Source organism: Jaculus jaculus, chromosome 11, assembly GCF_020740685.1.
Source record: "Jaculus jaculus isolate mJacJac1 chromosome 11, mJacJac1.mat.Y.cur, whole genome shotgun sequence".
In the NCBI taxonomy this organism is placed as follows: domain Eukaryota; kingdom Metazoa; phylum Chordata; class Mammalia; order Rodentia; family Dipodidae; genus Jaculus; species Jaculus jaculus.
In genome coordinates this window covers 59,261,905-59,281,352 of record NC_059112.1, presented here as the reverse complement: position 1 = coordinate 59,281,352, position 19,448 = coordinate 59,261,905, and the positions used below count along the sequence as shown (strand labels likewise).

Sequence of the window (19,448 nt, the reverse complement as noted above, 5' to 3'; positions counted from 1 at the left end):
GCTATGCATCATACAGACTATGATTATATATGTGCATGTATTGTACCACTTAATAGCTTCTCTTGTTTCTGGGAAGGTAAGCTTTTTTCCATTTCTGTTCCCTGCATGTGTCTTGTCCTGTTACCTTGTGTGTGTGCAGAGGGTCCAACCGGGGCCTGGCAGGCAAGGGCTCGACTGCTGAGCCACCCCGCCCCACCCTTCTCGCTTCTGTGCTCTTCCAGTTGCTTGTTTCGCTGCTGTTTTAGTTTTTCTTTCACATTAGGAGCCTCCCTTAGTGTCAAGAATCCTAAACTGCCTGCTCAAAGGATGACAGGAAACGACGTATATGGGGCCCTGTACACTGGACTCTCTTCAATCAATGGGAACAAAAACCATTAACCCTGTCCACACATACGTATCCTTTCTGTTTGGGGAAACTTACACAGCATTCCCAACCCAACTTGCAATTGGGGAGGCTCTAGGCAGCGGTATATGAATAGAGGTAACAGGGCTGGCTTATTGACTGCCTCCCTTTCCTTGAGTGATGCAGTCTTGGAAGGTGTGTGGTGACGGTTAGGCAGCCTAGCCGCCCCAACTACCACCAGAAGTGACCCTGCCTTTCACACTCAAACAAGGGCAAAGATAAACTTCTCTCTGGGGCCTTAGGCAATTCCGGGATTGTCAGAGTACTCAGTCTAAGCTAACTAAGGAAAGGGTGAGTGCATTAAACATAAACAGACCAGCATGCTTCTGGAAAATACAGAGTATGAAGGAAGGACTTTACTCCCTTGCCTGAATCAACTGGACACAATGATGGCTCTCAGGTGGCAAAGGACAGCAAATCGCCTGGATTCCAAGCACTCTGAACTCTTTCTGGAAAAACACAGGATACGACTTAAAACTAAACAAACACTAATTCTTACAAAGACTCCCTTCCTTTGTTCTCCATGTCCCTCTGCTCTTGGGGACCCTTCCAGGTCATCCTTACCAGATGACTCCTGTCCTCTCCCCTTCCAAGCTCCCAATGTCTCCTGGACCTTGAGCTCCTTGAGGGAACACACTCTGGCTCCCTTCTTCCCTTCTGGAAGCACTCTGCTTCCAGGGCACTGCCATGTCCCCAACATGTTGGCCATGCTGCTTTCAGTTCAATGTATTTACTCCAGTGTAGCGGGTGGAGGAAAGATAAGGCAGGTGTTCAATACTTCTCACACAGACACCGGTGCTGAGGGGAAGCGTTTCGGATGCAGCAGGTGCACCTGGGTCATCTGCAAAGAGGGATGGGGATGGGCCGCTTCACCCCGCACTGCCTGCCTGGTCACAAGAGGAGCGAGCCCGGCGGACCTCGGGATCTCGCAGCACGGGCCCCTACCGTGTCTGGGCCAGGTGGGGATGCAGAGAGGACGGCTGCAGCCCAGCCTCGGCCGCAGGGCCCGGCTTTCCCAGCTTTCACGCTTCCTGCGGGCGCAGAACTGAGACCTGGGTCTTTCCGGCTCTGCACCCTCGGCTTGGCCCGTCCTCCCTCGCCGCCTACACTCGGAGCAGCGGGCTCTGCAGCTCGCGCCTCCGGGACCACGCTCCGGGAGCAGGAACTGCAAGCACCCTGAGACCCTGCGGACTGGCTGGCGGCGCCAAGAAGGGCCTGGCGGGCGGAGCCTAGCGGGCGGGGCTCTGGCGGTGGGCGGGGCTCTGGCGGTCATGCCGGGGTGGGCGGGGTCAGGTGGGTGGGATCTAGCGAACGGGGCTTGAGGCGCGGAGGCTCTGTGGGCGTGGCCTAGCGCTGGCGGTAACTAGGTGGGCGCGCGCCTGTGGGCGGGACCTGATGTGAGCCTTGCGGAGGGTGAGGGATCTGGTGGGCTGGACCTGACGGTGAGTGGTGCGGGGAGGCGGGCGGTCCTGCGGGCGGAGCCTAACGGCGGTGGTATCCGGAGGTGGGCGGGCGTCTGGGGCTGCAGAGGAAGATGGCGCCGCGGAGCGAGAAGGTGTGCGGGCTGCGCGCGCTCCCGCCGCCGCCGCCGCTGCTGCTTCTGCTGCTGCTGCTCGCGCCCTGGCCCGCGGCCAGCCACGGCGGCAAGTACTCGCGGGAGAAGAATGAGCCCGAGCCGTCCGCCAAGCGCCAGCCCGGGGAGGAGTTCCGCATGGAGAAGCTGAACCAGCTGTGGGAGAAGGCCCGGCGGGTGAGAGAACCGGTCCCGGGCACTGCTTAGCCTGGGCACCGATCGGGGGTGGGAAGGGAGTAGGGCCCCGGGATTGACTGCGCCGGGGCCGGTGGAGCCAGTCTCGGCCCTGCAGGGTTCCTACCATCCTCCAGGCTCGCCTTTTTACTGCCTCCTCCTAATGTCAGGTGGATCACCCCGACTCCACCTGCAAGAGGAAACAGACCCAAAGGTCCAGGATGACTTGGGGCGTTGTCCCTACGGGACCGCGATTCCTTTAGTGTAGCTGAAAGCGGAGATCCCCAAAGGATGACTGATGCCCACCCATCCTGGTTGTACACACCAGCCCGCTCTGCCCAGTGAGCCAGTTGTCGAAATAGAAGTGTAGCCATCCAGAGTGCCATTCACCCGGAGTCTCTCACCTTATTCTCCCTCTGGCGAAACAAGGAAAGCAGGTGACCTTAGCAGAGCCAGCGCGAGGGGACAGCAACAAGCAAAAGCTGGATAATTTGGCTGAAGGATATGCCAAAGTGGGAGGGAGTCAGTTTAGAAGACATGACCTGGGGAATGCTGATCACGTATGATACCTTAATCTGGCCTCCTTCCTTTGGGAAATGAAGATAGGTCCAGAGGGAAAGGGCTTCTCAAGGTCAGCCTGTAAAGGCTGGAGTGGGTCTTAAGCCTCCTAATGCCCTCTCAGCATTAATGGAAGGCTTTTGTTAAGCTTGAGTTTATGTTTAGGGACAGGTATATAAACAGACCACACCCTAAGGGCCTCTGTATCTTCATTTATACAATATAGAGGGTTGGATTTGCTCCTCCCTTAAGTCCCTCTGGCTTGAACATTCCTAGAGTTCTGGAAGTAAATAATTTGCAAAAGCAAGGGTGAGTTCTAGAAAAAAAAAGGAAACTTTGGCCTTGGCTGCAGGGTCCCTAGGGGAAGGGGGTTGTGTCCTACACACCACCCCACAGTTCCTAAACTACTACTGGGCTCAGCTCATTGCCCAGCAGTGTCTTAGAGGCAGTATCAAACCTGCAGAGGTGGGGAACAAACTGTAGACTTGAGAGGCAGTGTGGCTTCCTGGAGGAAGGATCTAGAGGCAGGAGTCTCTGTCAGTTCCAGGGATGTGGCTGGAACACAGGGCCTGTCCTCACCACTGTCTCCCAGTGCTTGCTGTAATGGGTGTGCCAAGCCACAGTTGACCACAAGATGAGGATTAGGGAGTTGGAGGCTGTCTTGCAGAAATGCATTCTGGTGCCCATGAATCCTGGGGTTCATTTTTGCTGTCAGGAGCCAGCCCCAAAGTCCTCTGTATACCCAGGTGGCTTCCTCAGACCTTTTCTGGCAGATCACCTGCACTCACTCCATACCTGTGCAATACCTGTGTTCTTCCCTGCTCTACCCACACCTGTCCTGATTCTTAGTTCATGGTCATTGCTGGGATAGCTGCTTTCTTTGGCCCTGACTGGGTCTTAAGTAGCATGTCCTAGCCCTTAGGCTTGTGCAAGCCTGAACAGAGTGAGGCTCTCTTCAGAGTGGTTCTGCTTTAGGAGATCGTGCATGTCTTCCCCAGTTTCATAGAGCCTAAGACTTGACACAAGTTAACTCTTTTTCTCTCTATGTTTTTATTTATTTGCAAGCAGAAAAAGATAGAAGAGAGACAGGGAGAATGGGCGCACTAGGGCCTCTAAATACTTCAGACTCCAGATGCATGCACCACTTTGTGCATTTGGCTTTAGGTGGTTACTGGGGAATAGAACGCTGGTCCTTAGGCTCTGCAGGCAAACACCTTGACCTCTGAGCCATCTCTCCAACCTCACACACATTAACTCTTAGCTGCTTTTCCTTCTAGATATGGAAGCTTCCAGGGTGGGGATGGGAGCTTTGTTACAGCAGGGATCAGTACCATTCCTACCCCCCAACCAGTTATCTCTAAGGTAAACATTTGAAATGGGACTTGTTCCTCCAGGGGGAAGCAGAGAATTCTTGGTATAAACAAGTATTTATTTGCACATTTAAGCCAGAGAGAGAGTTTACATGGGTACTGGGCGATTGAACCTGGGTCATTCAGGGAGAACAGTCCACTGAGCAGCTCCATAAAGTATGTGCTGAACCTCAGGGCCATTACAAGCAAGATGTCTGAAATTTAAGTGCAGTTCTTCTGGCTCAGGGCTGATGTCAAATGTTCTGGCAAGCTGTCTTCCTTCTCTGGGTATTTAATGCCTCATAGTTACCTCACTGCTTTGTATTTGACGTTTGTTTTGTGGCATTAACAGATGGAACCCAAGATTTTATATTACCTTATGCTAGCTAAATGCCCTATCACCAGTCCTGACAGATCAGGCTTCCATTTGCATGTACTTCTAGTGGGATGGTTAACATCTAACCTCAAGCATGGGCAGATACTTCCACGTGACCTGCCTCATCCCTCCTTTCTGGTTTGGGGCGCTGACCATTCAGTGCTGCACTCTTTGATTCTGCATTTCAGAGGACTCTGACTGACTTATGTGAGATGTGTCACATGGGCTTGAAAGCAGGGTCTCACTCTATCCCAGGCCAACCTGGAATTCACTGTGTAGTCTCAGGCTGTCCTTGAACTCACAGCGATCCTCCTACCTTTGCCTCCCGAGTGCTGGTATTAAAAGAGATGTGTCACTATACCTAGTGCTTACTTAATTGATTTTTTTAAATTTTTTTTTGTTATTTTTATTTATTTATTTGAGAGCGACAGAGAAAGAGTCAGAGAGAGAGAGAGAGAATGGGCGCACCAGGGCTTCCAGCCACTGCAAACGGACTCCAGATGCGTGCGCCCCCTTGTGCACCTGGCTAACGTGGGTCCTGGGGAATTGAGCCTTGAACTGGGGTCCTTAGGCTTCACAGGCAAGCACTTAACCGCTAAGCCATCTCTCCAGCCCTGATTCTTTTTTAAATATTTTATTTTATTTATTTGACAGAGAGAAAGACACAGGGAGAGAAATAAAATGGGCGTGCCAGGGCCTCTAGCCACTGCAAATGGAACTCCATATGCATGTGCCATCTTGGGCATCTGGTTTATGTGGGTCCTAGGGAATCGAACCAAGGTCCTTTGGCTTTGCAGGCAAACACCTTAACCACTAAGCAATTTCTCCAGCCCTCTTTTTTAATTTTTGACAGAGAGAGAATGGGTACACCAGGGCCTCCAGCCACTGCAAAAAAACTTATGCACCACCTTGTACATCTGGCTTACGTGGGTACTGGAGAGTCAAACCTGGGTTCTAAGCCTGTACATACCTTAAATTCCAGCACTGGGAAGGCAGGTAGGAGGATCACCCATGAGTTCAAGGCCACTCTGAGACTACATAGTGAATTCCAGGTCAGCCTGGACTAGAGTGAACCCCTACCTTTAAAAAAAAAAAAAAAAAAAAAGGAAAAGCCAAACCTGGCTCCTCAGGCTTCACAGGCAAGTGCCAAGTGCCTTAACCACTGAGCCATCTTTCCAGCCCCTACTTGATTCTTTAAGAGGAGGAAGGGAGGGTTTGGTTCCAACACCTCAAAAAACTTAAATATTATTTGGAAGTGTTCTGGAAAATCAGTTATTTGTGTTCTTGGTGGTAGTGGGTTTTTTTTGTTTGTTTGTTTTGTTTTGTTTTTTTCTTATGCTCAGTGTAAAGAAAATGTTGTAGTTGGCTTTTCAAGTTGGGGTGTCCCTATAGCCCAGGCTGACCTGGCATTCACTCTCACATCTCAGCATAGCCTTGGACTCAGCCTCCTATCTCTGCCTCCCAAGTGCTGGGATTAAAGGTGTGCGCCGCCACCACGCCCTGCCTGGACTTGGGGTTTTGAGAGCATGCCCACAGCTGTGTCCAGCTGGACTCCCTACTAATCCTGTGGCCTGCTTTGAAGTTCTTACCTGGTGTGGTAGTTTGATTGGATGTTCCCCAGTAGAAAAAGTTTGTAACTTATTAGCTTTCCAGCTGTCTTGCTGGAGGAGGTGTCACTGTGGGCAGATCCTAGGGTCCAGCCCTAAGGTGTGTTTGGAGGCATATCTGAATTCCAGACTGAGGTATGCAGAGGTTCCTGGAGTTTGCTCTCTCCTGGTGCTGCTGGTGGTATTTCTCTTGGTGGACCTGTGAATGGGCCAGAGGCTTCTGCCATTAGGGAACTTCCCCTGGGTCTGTAAGCTTCGATAAATCCTGTTCCTCCCATAACTGTGCCTAGTTCTAAAGTTCATCCCAGCAATGTGAAGCTGACTGGGAACTGGCATTTTTCTTTTCTTTTCTTTATTTTTTTACTTGTTTTAGTTTTTTTAATTGTATTTATTTATTTGCAATTAGAGAGAGAATGTGAGAGAGAGAATGTGAGAGAGAGAATGGGCATGCCAGGGCCTCCAGCCACTGCAAATGAACTCCAGGTGCATATGCCCCTTGTGCATCTGGTTTACGTAGGTCCTAGGGAATCAAACCTGGGTCCTTTGGTTTTACAGGCAAACGCCTTAACCTCTAAGCCATTTCTCCAGCCCAGAATTGGGGTTTTTTGAGTCCTGTTGTCAGTGACCACATCTGTGTCCCCTCCTCCTCTTCCCAGAACTGCAAGCTGTCCCCACCCCCACATTAAGGGCCGTGTCCTTGGCTTGTTGTCACTTGTTGCTCTGTTTTCCTTGGGCAGCTGCATCTGTCTCCTGTGAAGCTGGCTGAGCTCCATGCTGACCTGAAGATACAAGAAAGGGATGAACTCAACTGGAAGAAGCTGAAGGTCGAAGGCTTAGATGAGGATGGGGAAAAAGAGGCAAAGCTGATAAACAGCCTCAATGGTACCTGTCTGTTTTCAGTACGGGGGACTGATTTATCTGATTGATTCTTAGCCAAAATGAGGGAGGGCGACATTAAGTACAGCTTGCCCTTGGCCATAGTCACAGCTGTGCTGTTTCCTGGCTGCTGTTGAACAAGCCATGGGGAAGAATGAGGCTGGGGTATTGGCACATTGATACCCTAGAGCTGCTTGGTCAACCCTGTGAGAAAGTAAGTCCCCAGGGTCTGATTTCAGATGCTCCAGTCAGAATGGACCGTGTTGTGAGGCTGTGTGGTGTCTCATTACTGTTCACCATGGGCAGAGCTCTCATGTGCCCCATGTAGCAGGTATGACATGGCCAGGTTTGCGTAAGATGGACATGACTATACCTCTTGGACCCTCCACTGCTGTCTTCTCTGTACCCTCAGCCCATGGGCTGGCACTAGTGGGAAGAGGCCTCCAGCCTCCTGTCTGCACACAGAGCAAAGGAGGTGCAGTGGGATCCCATCCTGACTCGTGGCTCAGAGACACCTTCAGTCTCCCCACTCCCTGACTTAAACACTGTTCCTGTGACCCCACATGCCTTATCTCAAGGTGGTCATGAATCAAGTGGAGCAGCCCCACGTGGCACCAGTAGAGGGCAAGGCAGGCTGCTGGTGGTGGTCCTGGTTGTCACAGGCCACCTCACTGTAGTCTGCAATCTCCCTCAGGCTGGCTTGCCCAGGGATCCCTGCAGTGAGGACATTTGCTTTTCAGAGTCCCTTCCTTAGGCCTTATACTGGAATGTGACGTTCTCCCCCAGGACAGGGAGCTGGGGTTGCTGCCACCATTGACCCTGGCAGGGGCCTTGGAGTAGAGAAACACGGAGGTGGCCTAGTGAGCCTCTGTAACTCCTGCTGGCCAATATTCTTCCAACCTGATAAAGTCTAGGCCCATAGCCCAAGTAGGGCAAAGTTTTCTGCTTGGGTGATGTCTCTTAGCTGGTGCCAAGTGATCTGGCAGCAGAACCAGTGGGACTCAGGTTGATATCCAGATGTCCCCCTACCCTTGAGCACTCATGTCTTATTCCAGGCGATGGGTGCCCACTAATGCCAGCCATCCTCTAGATGTGGACTGTTGGCCCTTGTCTCTTATTTCTCATGCCATCATCAAAGCTGATGCCACACCTAGGGGGAAACAAAGCCCATTGTCCAGAACAAGAACCTGGGGACAAGAAACACGCTACTGGTAATCATATTAACAGGAGATGGGGGAACCCTAGGTGTAACCAGATCTGTCCTAGGTGCCCAGGCCAGACCAGCATCTGAAGAACCAGTCTCACCAGAGCTCCCTTACCTACTAGACTTAGGTCTCTGTCTCTTGCAAAACCCCAGATTCAGTCCTGGGTAGGGGCTTAGGGCTTGCCAGATTGTCTCAGGGGCATACTTATTGCCACACATACCCCAGGCTGCCTCCCTCCTCAGGTGGGACCTAACCACACTCCAAGGTACTCTTCCAGCCTCAGTTTCCTGGGATACCATTTCAGTCAGAGCCCAACAACCCCAGGATCCAGAACTGTCCTTGTACAGGTTCTGAGAGGTCTGGGAGAATTTACTGTGAGCAGGAGTGCAGTACAGCTTATGTCCTAAGCCTGACCCCTCTCCACCTCTCCAGCTCAGGCACCAGGTCTGTCCCAGACTGGTGGGGGGGGGGGGGTGTAGGGAATGATAGCAACAGCTCTTCACAATGCTAGTGAATAATGAGTAGCCTCAGGCTGGGAGGTATTTAGGCAGATTTATTTGGGTGGTTTTTTTTGTTTTTTTTTTTTTGTTTTTCGAGGTAGGGTCTCACTCTGGCTCAGGCTGACCTGGAATTCACCCACAATGGGTACAGTTCCAGAGTTGACAGCAGCTCAGAGCAGACCTCAGCAGAAAGAATTGAGAGGTTTCAGTGTCAGCATGGGCCCGCTGAACCAGGAGGGTGTGGAGACCACCACAGTGCCACCATTAGAAGTAAGTGCCCCAGTAAGGATCAGGGAAGGTGCTAGGGCCCTAAGGAGGAGAGGCTATGGCTCACTGTGTCACCAGCATGCCATGAGGTCCTCAAGTGTGAGGCAGATAGGGTGATGCAAAAGGGAAGCCCTGTACATGTTTCTAGGAAGGATGGTGCCACAAGGTGAGGAAAGGTTGAGTGACTCTACAGGACAAAGCCAGTGGCAGGCAAGCCCTCCAACCAACCCAGCAAGGAGTGTGAATGGCTCCCTGTGGTGTGGGACAGGGATAACCAGGATGGGGCCTGTGGGGCCTGGCTGGCAGGAAGCTCATTCCACAGAGCCGCAGCATGGCTGAGTACTGCCCGGGATGTGGGGCCTGGCAGTCAGGCCAGACCTCATTAGCTGCATTTCTGGGGTCAGCTGGCAGGCCTGTCACTGTTTGTGCCGGGAGGTGCTAAGTCCTCCAAAGTGGAGTGGCTGTGGTTGTATATGGAGCGTAGGTGCTGCACATACCTGTGGTTGCTGGGACAAAACACCAACCAGAAACAGTTTATGAAAGGAAAGCGTTCGTTTCAGAAGCCTCCTCATAGTAGGGAAGGCATAGCACAAGCAAGACAGCAGAGGACAGAAGTAGCCCACATGATCTAGCTAGGAACACCCAGTGAGCCTGGACTAATAATAAACGTCGTCTGCCCCAGTGATGCACCTTCTCTGGCAAGGCCCCACCTCCCAAAGGCTCCACCAGCTGCAGACTGAGTATGAGCCTGTGAGGGCCCTACACTCAAACTAGCACAGGAAGTACTCCGTTGGCTGGGTGGTAGCACCCTGCTGGCTGGCTTCCCTTGGTTCTGACATAGGGGTTGTCAGTCTTCCTTGGCCATCACACTGGCCCCTGTGGCATTGTCTAATGCTTTCTTTACTGGGGTATTTCTATTTGTCAGAAATGGAAGCAACAAGGTGTGTTCTTAAAAGTCCATGCAGCATATCCATGGGAACCATCCCATAGCTACTGATGTACCTCAGTTACATCTCTCTATGAGCTCCCTGTAAGAGGCTGGAACAGGGACATCTGTGGTGGAGACTGGGGTGCCCAGTGAGTCCCCAGGCATGCTCATAAGCATTGGAGGATTTGGAGCACATAAAATGGTATATGGTCTCCCAGACCTTATGTGGTCGCTCAGGAAATGAAGGGGTGAAAAGAAACTTCCAGAAGTTGAGAAGCAAACCTGTCTCACTCATTGGAGTCATGAGTTGCCATGTCAGTTCTAGACTGTCTATCAGAAGAAAAAGTGACTAACAAAATGTCCCTGTCTTCTAGTCATCTTGGCCAGGTATGGACTGGATGGGAGGAAGGACGCCCAGGTGATACACAGCAACGCCCTCAATGATGGCCAGGATGAGCTGGGGGACCCCAGGCTGGAAAAGCTGTGGCACAAGGTATCCTTGAATGTTTGCCTTCCCTTCCAGAACCTGTACTAGTGCGCGGAGAGTTAAGATGTGGGGTCTGCTGGAGCTCCCTCTTTGCTGGCACCGGACAGCGTGCACTTGACCCCTGCTCTGTCCTGGAGTCTGCTGCTTGGGAGCGTCTCAGAGGCTCCTTGGAGAAAGAAACACCACTCTGCTTTAGTGAGGTCACTTTCTCCTTCCTGTGAAGCCTGTTCTGTCCTGTTTAGAATATCCTTTCCCACAATTAAGGAATTCACTTGGCTTCTAGATTTGACTTCAGACACTGGGCGTACCTTTAGCAGTGTAGCACTGGTGTAAGGTCAGGTGACAGTTCTTTGTATCTGGTCCAAGCCTGTGGCTCTGTCCTTGTGCTTAGGAAAGGGTGTGTTCAGCTGTGTGCAGGTATTGGGGTGAGCTGGGAAGGATGTGCGCTGCTGGCTGCCCAATTTTTGCTTTGGGGTGCACAGGGTGCTAGTATGAAGCAGGAATAGGCATGTGGTGGTTGTTTGGTGGTCTGTGCTTCTCCAGGGTCCACAGCAGCATGTCCAGAACATGCTGGGGTTCTCATGATGGCCCACTGCTTATTCCTGAGGGATGGGCGTGGGAGGTAGCAAAGAGGACAGAAGGGAAGGTTGGTGGCAGAGTGCTCCTCATGTGTCACCCCAGCCTGTCCTGGGCCTGTGTTCTCTACTGGTTACCATCCAGCCCAGGAGGTAGTGGGATGACCCAGGTGCCCCCACCCAGGGAAATGGCCTTACTATTTTCACCATCTACAGCCAGGAGAGCCTAGGCAAAAGTGGAGGATCCTTCCTAGCCCCTGGCCAGTCTTGTCACCATCCTCTGCTGAATCTGGTACGTCAAGGAGAAGATACTGGCTTTTTGTTTTCCTGGCACACAAACCTAGCAGAGTCAAAAGGCTTGCAGAGGCCAGGAACAGCCCCAGAACTTTGTCCTGGAGCTAGGATCCTGCTCAAGCTCCTAGGAGGTGACAGGTACCTAGCCCCCAGGTAAGCTGAGGACAGGCCGCAGGCATGCTCACCACAGTCTCTTTCCTTTAGGCAAAGACCTCAGGGAAGTTCTCTAGTGAAGAACTGGACAAACTATGGCGGGAGTTTCTACACCACAAAGAGAAGGTTCATGAGTATAATGTGCTGCTGGACACACTGAGCAGAGCTGAAGGTACGCCTGTGCCGGCCAGCACCATCTGGGGGGGGGGGCACTCTTTTTTTTCTCAGGTCTCCACTCGCGTTTGTGAGTGGGAACAGTGTTTGTGCTAACACACAGGTGGGTACAACTGCTCAGATGAGAGGTTGCTTTCTTTGTGATTGGGGCCACCTATCATCTCCCTAACACATCACTTCTTATGGGCATGAACACCCGAAGTAGACCCTGAGAAAGTCAGCCAGTAGGGCCACACAGGTCCTCCAAGACATGTCTTCAGGTACGGATGTTTCCACATCCATCCATGGAACACATCCCTGTCTTGGGTTGGAAAGGGCAGGTCTACTAACCAGCACTATCTAAAGAGGGAGATGGAAGAGAGAAGATGCTCAGCCACACTGCAGCTCTCCCAGCCAGGACCACATTGGCTGCTGGGGCCCAGGCCCTCAGGAGGTTCTCATCAGGCGTTCTGCTTCTTCACAGAAGGTTACGAAAACATCATAAGTCCCTCCGACATGAGCCATATCAAGAGTGACGTCCTGTACAGCAAGCACGGGGAGCTGAAAGACAGGCTTCGCAGCATCACCCAGGGTCTGGACCGCCTGAGGAAGGTCAGCCACCAGGGCTATGGCCCTGCCTCTGGTAAGCTCTGTGTCTCCACATGTGGCATCTGTGCACTGTCTGCTTGTGTATTGGGATGGCAGAGTGTGTGTCGGGTACACGCCTGAGGGATAGATGCATGGACCCAGGAGTGCATGGGAGGCTCGTCAGGCTCAGCCCTTGTCTGCGTTGGAGAATGATCTGCCCAAGGCCCATGTCCTGTGAGCATGAACATGAACGCGTGTGTGCATGCACACACACACACATGCCCTCCTTTGCCTCCAGTTCTGGGTATATGCCGCCCACTCAGACAAGCGGCCCTTATTCTCCTGCAGAGTTCGAGGAGCCCCGTGTTATTGATCTGTGGGACCTGGCCCAATCTGCAAACTTTACTGAGAAGGAGTTGGAGTCATTTCGGGTAAGGAAGCTGCAAGTGATGCTGCCCGCCTCTCCTTTTCATCTCTGTAATGGGAGATGGATCTCTGCTCTCCTTCCTGCCATCATGTCCAGTGCTTTTTTTTTCTTCTTACACCTTGCTTCTGAGGCTGCTGGCATTCTGGTGGACAGCCGAGTGGTACTGGGCGTGCACAGGCCTCCCATTCTTGCATAGCCTCAGTACATCCTGTGCAGCACCTGACCAAGGTATCAGTGAGGGCCGGCTGCCTGAGGCCAGTGGGTTGAGGTAACCAGAGGCGTACTGCACACTGTCTGCTCTGACAGCAGTGTGCACAGTGCAGGGTGAGGTAAGGGTGCTGAACCTTCTGCGGAGCTTGGTGGGAGGGCGTGCTTGGGGCCTCAGTGGTTTGTGGTCCCTCTGAGTTCAGGACTCTGCTGTGCCCAAGAAGTGGAGTGGGGTTCAGGAGGCTTCCACTAAACTTCTAGTGAGTACTTAGCTCACAGAATTAAATGGGGCTAGCAGGGGAGGTGCGTGTAGCAGGAGGCGTGTGAGAAATAGCTGTCTATCCTGGGAAGAAGGGGGTCAGGTACAGCAGGGCCATGTCCATGTTCATCATGAAAATAAGGTGTATGTGGTCCACCTGCATGAAACTTGAACTTTTGTGGCCCTGGAAAGTTCTTGACCCCTCATGATACAGGGTACTACAGCTGTGAGCATACATGGTGGGATAAGCAGTGGATGGCAGAGCCCTGGAAGTCATTGGCCCCTTAAAGATGGAGGGTGAAGTGACCACTGGAAGCTGGGGTACTTGTCCAGTGGTGGCCGGGAAAGTCAAGGCTATAAGCAGGGAGGGGAGGGTGTGATGCATAGGGAAGCCGTGGTAAAGCCAGAGCCTTGGGTATCAGCCTACACATGGCCAGGAAGGAGCAGAGCATGTCTGGTGTGGGGCAAAGGTCTCAAAGGCCGTCAGGTTCCAGCAAACGTTCTGTCTCAGCTAGAGCTTCTTACCAGTATGTACTTGGGAGTTCTCAGATGTGCATTTAGGGGACTGCCAGGAATTAATGTGGTGAAACATTGTAGGAGGAGCTCAAGCACTTTGAAGCTAAGATTGAAAAGCACAACCACTACCAGAAGCAGCTGGAAATTTCCCATCAGAAGCTGAAGCATGTGGAGAGCATCGGCGACCGGGAGCACATCAGCCGGAACAAGGAGAAGTACGCGCTGCTGGAGGAGAAGACCAAGGAGCTGGGCTACAAGGTGGGCAGGCATGCCCCGGACACAGGCTCTAGGGTCCTCCCCACCCCTTTTCTGTCCTTCCTGCTTTCAGCGTTGTCCCGTCTGCACTCATGTCCCAGACAGGTGGGCTTGAACTTCAAGAAACACAGTGCAGCCCATGGGGAAGGTGGGAGGTCCGAGTGCACAGCTCAGCAGACAGGGTCGCTCAGGTTCACGATGCTTGCAGACGTACAGGACACCGAGCAATGAAGTGGCGCAGGGGAAGCTTGCGCACATGGAGTCCAGTCACCTGGCCCACAGAGAAGTGGGCTCAGGTCCCAGACCAGCCACTGTGGCCTCTGGTGGCCACACAGGGGCATGATTGAGATGCCTGCACTGGCCGTGGCAGGTCACAAAGAAACTTACAACATTGGGTGATAGGCACCCCATTAGTCGGGGGCTGAGGCTATAGAGTGATGCCTGGGAAGAGGCCTTCAGCCAGCTACTGACCCCAGACAGGTTCTATGCATGAGGGACAGCCCCAATGGCCAGGGATTCAGGAAAGCTGCAGAGCATTCAAACACTGCAGCGATCCCATTGCTGGAGAAGAGAATTGCTAAGGTTCCTCCGTGCCCTTGGGATGTTGAGGGGTCAGAAATGAAGTCCTACTGTCTTTCCCTGTAGGCAACTTCCTACTTCCCTGTAGGTTTTCTTTTTTCCAAGGGCAACCTACTTCAAGCTGCTAGTTTCTTTTTGTGTTTTTGTTTGGTTGGTTGGCTTTTGGTTTTTCAAAGGTAGGGTCTTCTCACTCTTAGCTCAGGCTGACCTGGAATTCACTTGGGAGTCTCAGGGTGGCCTTGAACTCATGGCGATCCTCCTCCCTTTGCCTCCCGAGTGCTGGGATTAAAGGTGTGCACCCCCACGCCTGGCTTGTGATGCTAGTTTTTAGTGTTCTTTGTGTATGAAGGAAGATGAGCCTGAGCATGTGATGTCAGTTTCCAGCTGTGGCAGTGCCTTGCTGTCCCCCAGTTGACAGATGTCTCCATTTACAGGTGAAGAAGCACCTTCAGGACCTGTCCAGCAGGGTCTCGAGAGCACGACACAACGAGCTCTGAAGACAGGGGCCCACCACCAGCAGAAGGGTCGAGGAGGGCCCAGAGAAGCTCCTGAAGGCACCCGGGAGTTGTGATGTCTCTGTGGACAGACCCATGGTCACAGTGCCATAGCTGGTCACAGTGCCATGGCAGGAGGGATTCTTTCACACACAGATCTGTTCTGTCCCTGGTTGCCAAGGACTTCTTTTCCCTGAAGCAAACGTGGCCATCGCTACCCTGGTGGGGACCTTGCTGCCAATCAGGTGTGACTGTTCTCCATGCTGCAACAATATGGTTTGCAATGAAATCCCATAAACCTGCCACTGGAGCTGCTGTGTACAAAGTCCTTAAATACACAGCCATTTTTTGAACTGCCCAGTCCTTGCTTGGTCTCTAGGGTTGGGGCCTCCCTAGCTAGAGCCAGCATATAATAAAGTAAGTTGCAGGTGGGAAAGGGCTGGTGTTACCCTCAGGTCTCCCATCTCTTTGGTCTTCACGCAAGATCCTTTGCCTCACGTTCCCTACATTGCCTTCCCAGTGGCATGGGCTGGCCTGGTTTTAAATCAGAGCCCATTAGAAATAAAGTTTTGAGACCAAGACAACAGAGAAAAGCCTCTTCTCCAGGGGGGGGGCGAAGCCACAGCTTTTGGGAAAGGACACCTTTCTCCTTTTAGCTCTGCAACTCCAGGGTCCCAAAGGGCTGACAAACCTCCATGTCCATTCTCAGTGTCTTATTCCACATGAGTAGACCCTGAAACTGGCAGCTGGGAGCCCATTGAGTTTGGTAGCCACTGGATCTCAGCTCAGCTCAGAGATCTGCTGAGAAGGAATGTCTGCCTAGCCATGCTCTGTAAGAACATCAAGGCCAAGGGCAGCAGGCTGGAATTGTGGGCCAGGGGCAGCAATAGTGAGGTGCAACAGGTAGTACATTATAGGTCCCCTCAGTAGATGGAATGGCTTGCTCATCCACACACTATCTGCCAGTACTAAGTCCAGCTGAGGTGTGTCCCTCCCAGTCAGGGTTAGTATCTGTCCAGAGGACCTTAGCAGTGTGAGGCCTACAAGTGCTTCTCTGTAGGTTTGCTGTAGGCTTCTCTGCCTGTCAGGCTCAGCACCAGGACACACATCCAGGTATCCACCAGGGGCCCATGTGCCACACACAGCCCCTCTGGGCCCAGGACATGGAGACAGAACACTAGGCCCAGGGTACTGTCTGCAGAACTGTCTGAGGGAACACCTGATCCCTTGAGGTACAAGAAAAGCAGATGCATAAGTTCTTACTGTCTGGCCTCATGCAAGCATGTGACAACAGGGACTTTGAGCCACAGGCCTAGGCGAGGCGGTCTGGCTTCCCATAACTTCAACTCAGAGATAACTTTGAGCCTGAGTTGCTCACAGTTGAAAGTCACAAACACCCATGTGTGAGAACTGGTGGCACTGACTAGCAGGTAAGCAATGGTGTCAGTGCTGGGTGACCCACAGTGAGCTATAAAAAAATTTGTGTTGATACTTAACAAAAATGAGAGATGGGGTCTGGAGAGATGGCTTAGCAGTTAAGGCACTTGCCTGCAAAGCCAAAGGACCCAGGTTCAATTCCCCAGGACCCATGTAAGCAAGCTGCACAGGGGGACACATGCATCTGGAGTTTGTTTGCAGAGGCTGGAAGCCCTGGTGTGCCCATTCTCTCTCTCTCCCCCTGACTATTTCTGAATCTCTCTCAAATAAATAAATAAAAATAAAATATTTTTAAAAATGAGCCAGGTGTGGTGACACATGCCTTTAATCCCAGCACTCAAGAGGCAGAGGTAGGATCACCATAAGTTCAAGGCTCCATAGTGAATTCCAGGTCAGCCTGGTCTAGAGTGAGACCCTACCTCGAAAAATAAAAACAGGGTAGAGAGATGGCCTAGTGGTTAAGTTGCTTGCCTGCAAAGCCAAAGGACTCAGGTTCAATTCCCCAGGATCTTCATAAGCCAGATGCACAAGGGGGCTCATGCACCTGGAGTTTTTTGCAGCAGCTAAAGGCCCTGACGTGCCCATTCTCTGTCTCTCTCTTACTCTATCAATCTCTAGCTCAGATAAATAAATTTTTAAAAATTAATGAGAGACTCAGAATGATCCACAGAGCCACATGTCATCTCTAGTTCTAGAGAACAGACCTTGGCTAAGAAAAGAATTATCTTCTCACATGGAGCTGGAGCCACTTGAAGCATTGGGGAAAGGAGCTATTAAATTTACTTGCACTGTAAACAAAAATAAAGCAAGATGGGGGCTGGAGAGATGGCTTAGCGGTTAAGCGCTTGCCTGTGAAGCCTAAGGACCCCCGTTCGAGGCTCAACTCCCCAGGACCCACGTTAGCCAGATGCACAAGGGGGTGCACGCATCTGGAGTTCGTTTGCAGAGGCTGGAGGCCCTGGTGTGCCCATTCTCTCTCTGTCTGCCTGCCTCTTTCTCTCTCTGTTGCTCTCAAATAAATAAATAAACAACAAAAAATTTAAAAAAATAATAAAGCAAGATGGGTCACAGACTAGTGTGAAAATGAGAATAAAGCCTAGGAGAATATCTGCAGAGAGGTTTTAAGATGGACCACATAAAGAATCAGAAAAGATAAATTTGATTGGTTTTCATCAGAACTGATAATATTTTTCTCATTTTATTTATTAGAGAGAGAGAGGCAGAGAATGGACACGCCAGGGCCTCCATCTACTACAAACAAACTCCAGACGCATGCTTGTGCACCTGGCTTACGTGGGTATTAGGGAATCAAACGTAGGTCTTTCAGCTTTGTAGGCAAGCATCTTAACCTCTATGCCATCTCTCCACCCAGAATTGCTAATAATATTGGGCTGGATGGCTTAACGGTGCTTGCCTATGAGGCCTAAGAATGCTTGTTTGAATCTCCAGGTCCAATATAGCCAGATGCATAGTGAGGCAAGCGTGCAATGTCGCACATGTACACAAGGGGATGCACTTGTCTGGAGTTTGCTCATAGTGGCCATTCTCTCCCTCTTTCTCCCTGTCTCTCTCAAAAATAAAAATACATTAAAAGATAATAGAGGTTGGGGAGATAGCTCAGCAGTTGGAGATGCTTACAAAGCCTATTGACTAGGGTTCGGTTCCCTGCAGGGAATCCCACAGCAGCAGGAGGTCCTGGGGTTCCCATGCATGCATGTGGTCTCTCTCAAGTTAGTATGTAAAAATTTATTTATTTATTCATTTATTTATTTATTTATTTATTTATTGCTCTTCAATTTCATTTTATTTTACTTTTTTTCCTGTGGCTTTTTTTTTAAATTTTTATTAGCATTTTCCATGATTATAAAAAAAATCCCCATGCCTTTAATCCCAGCACTGGGGAGGCAGAGGTAGGAGGATCGCCGAAAGTTCGAGGCCAACCTGAGACTACAGAGTGAATTCCAGGTCAGCCTGAGCTACAGTGAGACCCTACCTCCAAAAACAAAACAAAAACAACGCAAAAAAAAAAAAAAATCCCATGGTAATTCCCTCCCTCCCCCACTAAAAATTAATTTTAAAAAGTAGCAAAAGATGGGCTAGAGAGATGGCTTAGCAATTAAGGTGCTTGACAGCAAAGCCAAAGGACCTAAGTTTGATTCCCCAGTACCCACATAAAGCCAGATACACAAGGTGGCGCATGTACCTGCAGTTTATTTGCAGTGGCTAGAGGCCCTGGCATGCCCATTCTCTCTTTATCTGCCTTTTTCTTTCTCTCTCAAATAAAATATCTTTAATTTTCAAAAGTAGCAAAAGAAAAGCTGGGAGGATGGCCCAGGGGTTAAAGGCACTTGCTTAAAAGTCTGACATCCCAGGTTCAATTCCTAAGCCACCCATGTAAAGTCAGTATGTCTGGTGTTCCTCGCACATACATACACATATGTGCAAATAGATGAAAAATTTTTGAACAGTAAAAGGGCTGGAGAGGGAGAAGTAGTCCCCATAGCAACTGTGAAAATGTCAAAGTGGCACGTGGCTATAATCCCAGTGCTGGTGAGCAGAGACAGGTGGATCTCTGGGGGTTGCTGGCCAACCAGTATAGCCTGATTATGTGGGCTTCAAGTCAGTGAGTGATCCTGAGAGGTGCTACGCCTGAGGTTATCCCCTGGCCTCACACACACGGACACAGATAGACACATAAATAACTGAGAACAAAAAACTGAAATACAACAGTGTCAGAGGCACTCAGAGTACATAGGTGTCAGAAATGCCTACTCTTGTAAGGTCCCACCACACACCCTTGTCCCTGCAAGGTGCCTGAGCTCAGAGGTCCCCTGGTCCCGGGCTGCGTGTCCACAGGGACTCCTGTTGCTGGTGTGCCACACAAAATGGCAGAACCTTGGAGAACCGTGGGCAGCGTCTTTAAAAATGTGAACACTGGCCAGGTGTGGGGGCGCACGCCTTTAGTGCCAGCACTCAAGAGGCAGAGGTAGGAGGCCCCCCTGAGACTACACAGTGAATTCCAGGTCAGCCTGAGCTAGAAAAAGACCCTACCTCATAAAACAAAAGAAAGAAAAGAACCCTGTTGTGCTCTGTAACCTGCACTTCCACTCGGCGTGTCCTGAGACACAGGAGCGGCGCGGCAACTTTACGTAGCAGTCCCAGCAAGTGCAGCCTGCTTGAGGGAGAGCGGGAGGGCTCGTGCTAGACA

The 19,448-nt window shown here is 51.2% G+C and overlaps 1 protein-coding gene across 1 annotated transcript; it reads left to right on the top strand.

Annotated features, from left to right (window-relative positions):
* The first annotated feature begins 1,937 nt into the window (after window positions 1–1,937).
* Window positions 1,938–15,384, top strand: Lrpap1 (LDL receptor related protein associated protein 1). Its single transcript, XM_004655999.3, has 8 exons — window positions 1,938–2,153; window positions 6,778–6,922; window positions 10,191–10,309; window positions 11,377–11,497; window positions 11,963–12,121; window positions 12,415–12,497; window positions 13,557–13,733; window positions 14,744–15,384. Exons 1-8 carry the CDS (start codon window positions 1,938–1,940, stop codon window positions 14,804–14,806), a joined length of 1,083 nt encoding a protein of 360 aa, XP_004656056.1. The 3' UTR covers window positions 14,807–15,384.
* The last annotated feature ends 4,064 nt before the right edge of the window (window positions 15,385–19,448 follow it).